Here is a 9,394-nt window from a genome sequence, read left to right as displayed (position 1 = left end):
ACACTCGATAGAACCTTATATGCGATGTTGAGGAGGCTAATCCCACGGTAGTTGGCGCAGATAGTGGGGTCTCCTTGTTTATGGATTGGGCATAGCACACTTAAATTCTATGCGTTCGTCCGACCATATTTTACAAAGAAGCTGATGCATGCTCCTTATCATGCCCCTGCACCATGCATTTATAAAAAAGAATAGCAGAGAAACTTTAGTTGCCCCTAATCCAAAATTATTTTTGTCGGTGAAATTTCGTTCCGCACTGATTTTGCCAGTATATTTTTTCGGTTTATTTCTGGCATCTCAACTTTTTTGATATCAGCTGTTCAAAATTCTATAATCTTAATAATCAGAAAAGAGAATCAGGTTTAGCCAATTAAAACTGAAATGGTTTTATTTACCAAGATGTATAAGATTTTGGACGTGTCTGTCCTCTCATTCGGAGCCTCACGATTTCAACCTGTTGTTAAGGTTATCCTTGATAGAAGGCTTTCCTGGAGAAATATTGAGAAGAGAGTAAGGAAAACACCGGTTCCTTTATATTGCTATAGAGGAGATAAAGTGAAGAGGTGGGAACTGTCACAAAAGGTGGTGTTTTTTCCTACGGAACCGTAATCAAGCCAATAATGTTCTGTAGTGTATTCGTCTGGTGGAGGACACTCGAAAAAGTTACTCTTGATAAGAAACTAGAAAAGGGCTGAATCGTTGGCAACTGCAAACCTTATAAACCAGCCAGAGTGGGCATCCTTGCCCGCTCACATCGAAACGGGACCGATTTGGATTTCCATTGGAGTTTTGCGTACTAGCACTGGTCCAATGGACCAAGCGTGAGCTTAGCAGGCGAGGGTTAACGACCTGCTACTGAGCGACTAAAGTGGAACACATTAGTTTGGCTGAATTAATTGCTCTTAGGAAAGTTCATCTTAACACAATAGTAGAAATTCTTACTGAACATCGTCCAATAGGTATTCATGTGGTAAGGCTAAAAATCTTGTTGGACACGAGGCGAAACATTCCATCCCCAATGAAAAGAAGAAAACAACTTCTGATGAGAGACCCCCCTTTAATGACGATCCGCATCAAAGCGGAATTTCCACGCCCAGACGGAAGAGAAGGACGATGTGACCAAAAATGTCTTCAATTAACACTTGGAGCTTACATGCGAGAAGGTATCTTTGGCACAAGGGTCGGTGAAGCCAGGCTCCATGATGAAACATACATAAATAGGGAAATGGCCGGAAATATGATTATCTCTAGTACTAGATTCTAGTCTAATATCGACTCGGACTCCAATCTTGTTCAAGGCAAGATACGCACCCGTCTCTGTGTATCAAAAACGCACATCAACAAACACAAGAAAGTTTCGGCGACGAGGAACTACAATCACAACAGACAGCAGAACGATTTTCTACTCGACTTGCACTTCTGCTCTCTAAGAGCACCCGCCAGCTACTTGGTATAAGGGATCGTCATTTCCAGCTTCTTACAAAACCATTGGTTTTCGGAAAAGGCAAAAGAATGCCGTGTCGAAGCCGAGAGAAAACAGACTGCCTACCTCGCAACATTATTATCAACCACAACACGCACGGGTTGGCATAGATACCGAGAGGTAAAGAGGGAAGCGAGACGCATTTGAAGACAAAAAAAAGGAGAGGCCGAAATGCGTGAGTACGAAGAACTTGATAAGCTGGCCGATAGGGTTAATGCTCGAAAATTCTACGAAAAAATGCGCCGGCTAACAGAAGGTTTCAAGACCGGAGCATACACTTGTATAACCCCCAAAGGTGATCTAGTCACCGATGCCCAGAGCATACTTAAATTATGGGGGAAACACTTCTCCAGCCTGTTGAATGGCAGTGAACGCACAGCGCCAGGAGAAGGCGAACCCGATTCCCCAATCGATGACCATGGAGCAGACGTCCCATTGCTCGACCATGAAGAAGTTTGAAAAGATATTACCCGTCTGAAGAACAAGAAAGTGGAGAGGCCGATAGATTGCCGGGAATTAAAATACGGCGGCAAAAAAGCTAATAAGAAGCGTGTATCAGCTTCTTTGTATAATATGGTCAAACAAAAGCATGACCGACGGTTGCAATTTAAGTGTGCTCTGCCCAATCCACAAAACGGGAGACCCCACAACCTATCCAACTACCGTGGATAAAGCCTCCTCAACATTGCGTATAAGGTTCTATCGTTTTGTTTGAAAGATTAAAGCCCACCGTCAACAAAATGATTGGACCTTATCAGTGTAGCTTTAGGCCTGGAAAATCAACAACTGCCACACAAAACTACGGCTGACGTTGAGCAATACCGAAAGCTCTGACAGGATCGGGAAGGATCGGGAAGGACTACTTTGAGCCGTTCAATACCAAACGAGATTTCAGACAAAGCGACTCCCTATCGTGCGACTTCTTCAATCTACTCTTAGAGAAAATAATTCGAGCTGCAGAGCTGAATCGAGAAGATCCAATATTTTATAAGAGTGTACAGCTGCTGGCATACGCCGTTGAAACACCTTTAGTTGTGACTTATACAAACTGGATAAGGAAGTGACACAAATGGGTCTGGAACGAGGGCAAATATCTCCTGTCATCAAACAAACAGTCCTCGCACTCGCGTCTTGGCTCCCACGCCACTATTGACAGTCATAACTTCGAAGTCGTAGATAATTTCGTCTATCTTAAAACCAGTATTAACACCAACAACAATGCCATTAAACTATAACCTCTAAAGCACCATAACTAAGCTTCCCAATAAGATACAAGACTTTTATTCGGTACAACGAATTGCATTAGCAACCGGCATCTATAGTTGAATAAATTTCTTAGAAGTGGGTGTGGCTTGGCCACTAATAAGTTTAATGTACATATGTATCTCTTATTCAAGCTGTAATAACCAAGTTTGTTCAAGAAACATTTTATGGCCTCTACCTTCCCTGAGAAAATGGGTGAATTTGGATTACAACTCCGTCTACTCCCCATAAAAAGGTACTAAAAGTGCGATAAAGCAGAACATGATTCTGTGTGCCGCCCTATAAGCAAACATTTTTTTAAATCGGAGCTTTTAAAGCCCCCAGATACTTTTTACCGTAAATATAGCTCAACCTTTCAGATACATACATATGTATATATTTTTCGCCGGCTTTGAATTTGCAAGTTGCGAGAGTATTCAATGTTTGGTTAGACCTGACCTTAAGGTTCTCTTTTTCGATAATCTTACAATTTCTACAAACATATTATAATAAAATTAGATTATTTCATTTTTGATCATTTATTATGTAATATACATACATACATTCACTATAAATAACAAAAGATACAAAATGTTTAACAATAAAAGCCATCGTAAAGGAATTAAATGGTGCACAACACTTTGAATATTACTTCCACCACAATTTGGCTAAGCTCACTTTGGTGCCATAACACGCACCATACTCGGCAACAATTCCGCCTGAAGTGGACCAAATTCGATGCGCTCCCCATCGACAGTGAGAATACCCTCATTGTCGTATGGTTCTATGCGCAGCGCTGTCACCGGAACCATTTTCACAAATTCATTATTGGTCACGGGTACGTGTGTCCCCGAACTCATGCCCATCAAAAAGTTCAACAACTGCGAACGACTGATGCCGCTACGAATGATAACCACATAAATGATGCCATCGTTGAATTTGGCTTGCGGCACAAAGAAACAATCGCTGCCCAAATGAGTTTGATAGGCGGCATGCACCATCACGAATTCGCCCTCCTCCACCACCCACGATGCAGGCACCGGCTCATTCAGCGTTGGTGCGCTACCCGTCGGGCCACATAAATGAACACTCAAATTGCTGTGTTGCAAATGCGATTCTGCATCACTTCCACCATCGACGCTGTGATAAATACTCTCCGACACGGAATGATAAGTACTACGACAGGAAGCAGGCGAGAACCAACTATCGCAACGTGATTTCAGCGATTGACTGATAGAGTTTTGCAGTGAAATGACGTCATAGTATTTGCTGGCTTCAATGCAATCGGTGGATTGAAAACAACCGCTATTCATCGTATCTAAACATGTATTACAACTTCTACTATGCTTTAGTGGCAGCGGCTCTGCCAATGATATTGTGTCACTTTCCATGTAAACATTTTCCTTTGGAAGATATGATACTTTGCCGCGATATGTACGTAAACTAATTAAACGATGCAATGTCCAAATGGTAAATCTTTGATAACCAAGCGAACGTAGGCGTTCACTTTCGATATCTATGTCTGAGATAAGACCCCAACCTACCGAGAGGAACGAGTAGAGAATCTGTATATATTTAAAAAAACGAAATTGATAAAATTTCATATTTGAACCTAAAATTTCTTATATTTACCTGATTTTGTTGTTGGACGCGCACAACATCCATGGCCATCGACTTGCCACTTAGCATCGTAAGTGTAGCGCCCAAGATTGGCTTTGGTTCATAGGGTTCCCTGAATAAAAAATACATTATTCAATAAACCAGTTTAATAATCAATATAAGTGGTTTCCACAACCTATTTAAATTCTACACATTGTTGCGAACGACGTTCTCAAATCATCTCATCGACATTTATGTCTCAACAGTCTATAAAGCGCAAGATATGTCGACGTGTACTTATTTAGAATCTCATTTTTATATCTTATCTAAAAAGAACATAATGCTGAAACTCGCTCTGTTGAAAACTTGTTTATTGCTAAACCTCGATTCAAAAAGATTTTTCTCAATTACAAATTTGTGTTGTAATGATAGTAAAATTTGTACTTATATACAAGTTCATTAATACCTCATATCCAATATTTAAAAAAAAAATTTAGTGTATTGAGGGCAGATATTTAAATCTTCCTTCGTATCATAATCTGCTTATGAGTTCCTTTCCGGAATATTTATGTATATACCTCCACCTGTAAACTCTCGGTCCCTAAGCTTTTTTTGCTTACACGTATTATTGCCATTCGACAAACCATATAATTTTATAATAAATAAATGTTGCATTTGTTGTTGTAAAGGTAAACAACATCGCTGAAATAATTTGGAGAAATCTTGCAGAGTTGACAGTCTTTGGCCTGATATAAATCTGGTTCCTTTCCGTAGTCACGGTTTGACGTGGGAACGTGGATCTTTCCTTGTTGGTTAGTATTACCAATTCGCGACGTTTATCATCAGATGATCTCTCTTTTATTACAAAAATTTAGCGTACTGAAACTTTTGACACTCATTACTCATCTTATCTGTTTACAACCTTAAAATCTATTATCCAACTACCGATAACACTTCCAAATAACTCGCGCACATTAAAATCTGTTATCCAACTACCGATAATATTTCCTTATAACTCGCGCGTTGACACAGGGCACTCGTGATAATACTTTTCTTTTTCAAACTTTAAAAATCAAATGCTTACGTTTATGTCGAGTAATTTAGGAGTTATTCACATTTCAATTACTCCTTAAATTAACTGAAATATTCAGTCTAGTATTTATTTACTCACCCACACACATGCGCAATGGAACGTGCCAAACCATTTCCGGAACCACATGGCACTATGCCCAAAAGTATATTACGTGCATCCAACCAATCAGCACGCATCAGCAGGCCATTTAGTATCTCAAAGAATAGGCCATCGCCACCAACTGCCACAATGCCACTGTAGTTATCTAAAACTTTCACACGCACAAATTCGCGCGCATAATTGGCGTGCTTGGTTACATGCAAATCATAAGGTTGCTCAGCTTCATTTAAGACTGGAACTACCTGACGATTGAAAATCTCCCGTGCCTTACCAGAACCAGATTTCGGATTCAATAAAACCAATATACGTCGTTCATCGATGTCATTACAGCCCAAACTGCGTCCTTTAAACGCTCTAACTGTATGATACCAACGTTCTGCTTCGCGCATATTATCTCCAAAAGTATCAAAAGAACGGAAGCGCAGTTTCAAGACAGTACGTTCACGACGTATGATATTACGTAGGTGTTTCTTATTTAGTATATATGCAAAGACATATAGATACGCGCTGGCATCGTTATGCTGAAAGGTAATAGCATTATATTTCTTTTTTGTGTCATCACCACTATCGCTACGATTTCCATCATTTTGTGCTGCGGAACTACAGAGCATGGAGCAGCCGCGTCGATCTTTCTTCACGACAATACAGCGACTACCAACTATATCCTCCAATCCAATGAGTTGCTCTCTGGAGCGGTTATTAGTGGTTTCGCGTTGCAAAGTAAATCCCTGACCATTTAATTTGACGCGACAAACCTGACCCTTTTTGTCGCTGGTGTAAAATATATCGGTCAACTCCTCGACCTCCATTTTTTCGTGGAAGTTTCGTTAAGCAGCTGCAGTATATCACCTGTTGTAAAAAGAGCAAGTCTATTTAGTGGCAAAAGCGAATAAAGTATTAAAAAATATTTGAATCACAAAGGCATACATATATTATTAGGTTATCGGAAACAGCTCTTTACACTATATGTTTTATTTCAATTAATATTATTATTACCTATTTGCATACAATTGCAAATTCTCTGTTGAGTCGCAAACGTATTTTTATGTATGTTAACAGTCCATTCATGCAGCATGTCACTTTTAATGACAACGTTTATCCAGAGAACATAAACCAATGAGAAGGTGCAGGTTCGACAGCGAACATTTGCAAAATTATTCTCTGGTCTATCTGTGTATACAATTTGTATTGGTGTTAATTTCGAATAATCGATTCATGCAAATAATAAAACTTAATTAGTTTCCAAAATAATGTATGCAAGACATACTCTTCAATGCCATAAAATAGATTCAGTGTTTTTAGTGTCATACCGTATAACCTTAATACAAAGGTATATTTACTCAACAATATACATATATCATAGATTTGTAAGTTTTTCTCACCAATAAGAAAAAATGCTGTATTTTGGAATTTAACGGTTATGCTGCATCATTACTAATGTCTTTAGAAGTGCACGTACGTATCGTACTTGAGCACAGTATTCCCACAGCGGAAGTTGCATTAATAAATCTCAGTACAAAACGGAAATCGTTAAAGAAATTGTGTATTCGTTATTTAAACAATACATATTTCCTTATATTATACACTCCTACTGATTTTATACTCAATTTAGTTTGCAATTAAAATTTCTTTCGGGCAGGTATAATTTCACTTGTTACTAATTTAATAGAACCGCAGATGGACCAGTAGAATCAATTTATATACAATCCATATATGTATGTATGAAGGATGCTAACTTTGTATTCGCTTTTCTCCAAAAAAGGAGAGTAAAAAGAAATCTGTCAAGATTTCTGTGGCCATCAGTTAAAATTGTGTTGCCACTGCATTATTATTATTTATTTTCAATTGATCATTGGGTGTCCAAATAAAATGAAAACATTGAAATATAATAGGGGTATTCTCTTGCTCTTGCATGATTGCAGATTGCAAAAATACTACACCGAAATATACAAGGGCACGAGAGCACCCATTGCAGAATCTAGTGATATATGAGCGACTGATTCAGTCAATTTATTGTAAATGACTATTGTGCATGGCTATTGTGAATTGGCGCACCTTCTGCATGCATTTTTAACAAAAAAACTGTGACAAAACTTTATAATTTAAATATATTTCAATATACTTAGAAATTATAAAATTTAATTAAAATTTACCTTTCTCAACAATTTAACGACGTAATATGTCTTTATGTAAAATGGCAACTACAACAGGGTTGCAATTTTATTTTTGCGTGACATTGCACGCTAATATACACGGGTTTTGGTCTGACATATTTCACAGCCCTTGCAAATATTTTTCTGCGTGTGTTTGTTGTTGTGCCGTTGTAAATCTGCAATGCTTGCACCGTGCACCGGGTTTTGCAAGAGCAAGAGAATACCCCTAATATAAAAACAGGCACGTACGTAAAGTTGAGGAAAAGGTGACATATTTATTTTTTTATCAATATAAAATTTTAAGACAAATAATAGCAAACCCGATTATTTCAGATCATATTGTGACAGAGAACGTGTATCATCTTCTACTTAGAGGCTGCCGGTCTGTGCAACAAACACAGTTCTAGTTTGAGTACTGACGTGTTTAGAACAATTGGGACATAAGTAACAAGTTGTTAATTAGGATAATAAGTAATAAAGCATTAAGTTATTAGAATTAAAGTCCGTATCCAGCTAAATGCTCAAGAAAAAAAAAACATCATTTCTTCAAGTAATTTTGACACCTGGTTACGCATTGTGAATGATCCACATTAGAAGAGCAAGAGAGAATAAACAGAAAATAAACTTTGAGCGTAATATGTATGTATGCATGTGTGTAATAACATAACTATTTTCCTTGCGATTTAAGGAATATTGTTGATGATTGGAAAGTTTTATACAACATTTCAAAATGAAATATACTTCATAATGATGATTTTAACTAATTTAGGACGAATTTAACGATTACTTTGAATTTCCTTCAGGAAACAATTGTTGATTTGAATTGGTTTTTTTTAGCAAAACCAGGTTTGTCATATTCGCATTTTGTTGAAAAAAAGTATTACAAATTAGTACTAGATTACTTTAGAGCTGCATACTAGCACAAGTCAATTTATCGCAAGAAAGTTTCTTGACCGTTTCTTAAGCGTTTTTTATATGAAGTTTTTACATATCTTGATAGCTGGATACAAGCTTTAGAAATAGAGATAAGTGCATGGCTAATAAATTGAGACTTTATTTATCAACCCATTGATCGAACTCAAGAGTAAGTTACAGAGTAGACAATTTATCGAGCAATATGTTTCAATATGAATGCTAATTTTCGTTTAGTATAATACTAACTGTCAAATTTTTTTTATAACAAATATATTATAGGGGTATTCTCTTGCTCTTGCAAAACGCGGTGCACGGTGCAAGCATTGCAGATTTACAACGGCACAACAACAAACACACGCAGAAAAATATTTGCAAGGGCTCTGAAATATGTCAGACCAAAACCCGTGTATATTTGCGTGCAATGTCACGCAAAAATAAAACTGCAACCCTGTTGTAGTTGCCATTTTACATAAAGACATATTACGTCGTTAAATTGTTGAGAAAGGTAAATTTTAATTAAATTTTATAATTTCTAAGTATATTGAAATATATTTAAATTAAAAAGTTTTGTTACAGTTTTTTTGTTAAAAATGCATGCAGAAGGTGCGCCAATTCACAATAGCCATGCACAATAGTCATTTACAATAAATTGACTGAATCAGTCGCTCATATATCACTAGATTCTGCAATGGGTGCTCTCGTGCCCTTGTATATTTCGGTGTAGTATTTTTGCAATCTGCAATCATGCAAGAGCAAGAGAATACCCCTATTACAAATTATTTAAATTTTTATCTCAGAGTGTTGCTAGAT

General features: G+C 37.5%; 1 protein-coding gene across 4 annotated transcripts; it reads right to left on the bottom strand.

Moving 5' to 3' along the window:
• Window positions 1-3,239: 3,239 nt before the first annotated feature.
• Window positions 3,240-7,259, bottom strand: LOC105233241 (sphingosine kinase 1). 4 transcript variants are annotated; one of them, XM_049457986.1, is made up of 6 exons: window positions 6,899-7,259; window positions 6,784-6,834; window positions 6,513-6,686; window positions 5,496-6,365; window positions 4,358-4,457; window positions 3,240-4,290 (listed from the first exon to the last, which is right to left on the bottom strand). In XM_049457986.1, the coding sequence occupies exons 4-6, from the start codon at window positions 6,323-6,325 to the stop codon at window positions 3,400-3,402; spliced, it is 1,821 nt and encodes a 606-aa protein (XP_049313943.1). In that variant the 5' UTR covers window positions 6,326-6,365; window positions 6,513-6,686; window positions 6,784-6,834; window positions 6,899-7,259; the 3' UTR covers window positions 3,240-3,399. The 4 variants fall into 4 exon arrangements, with proteins under 4 accessions (XP_049313943.1, XP_011213559.2, XP_029409244.2 ...); XM_011215257.4 differs by lacking the exon at window positions 6,784-6,834; XM_029553384.2 differs by lacking the exon at window positions 6,784-6,834 and having other exon boundaries at window positions 6,513-6,682.
• Window positions 7,260-9,394: the final 2,135 nt, after the last annotated feature.

The sequence above is a fragment of the Bactrocera dorsalis genome, chromosome 5, assembly GCF_023373825.1.
Source record: "Bactrocera dorsalis isolate Fly_Bdor chromosome 5, ASM2337382v1, whole genome shotgun sequence".
In the NCBI taxonomy this organism is placed as follows: Eukaryota; Metazoa; Arthropoda; class Insecta; order Diptera; family Tephritidae; genus Bactrocera; species Bactrocera dorsalis.
This window is presented reverse-complemented; position numbering and strand designations above follow the sequence as displayed.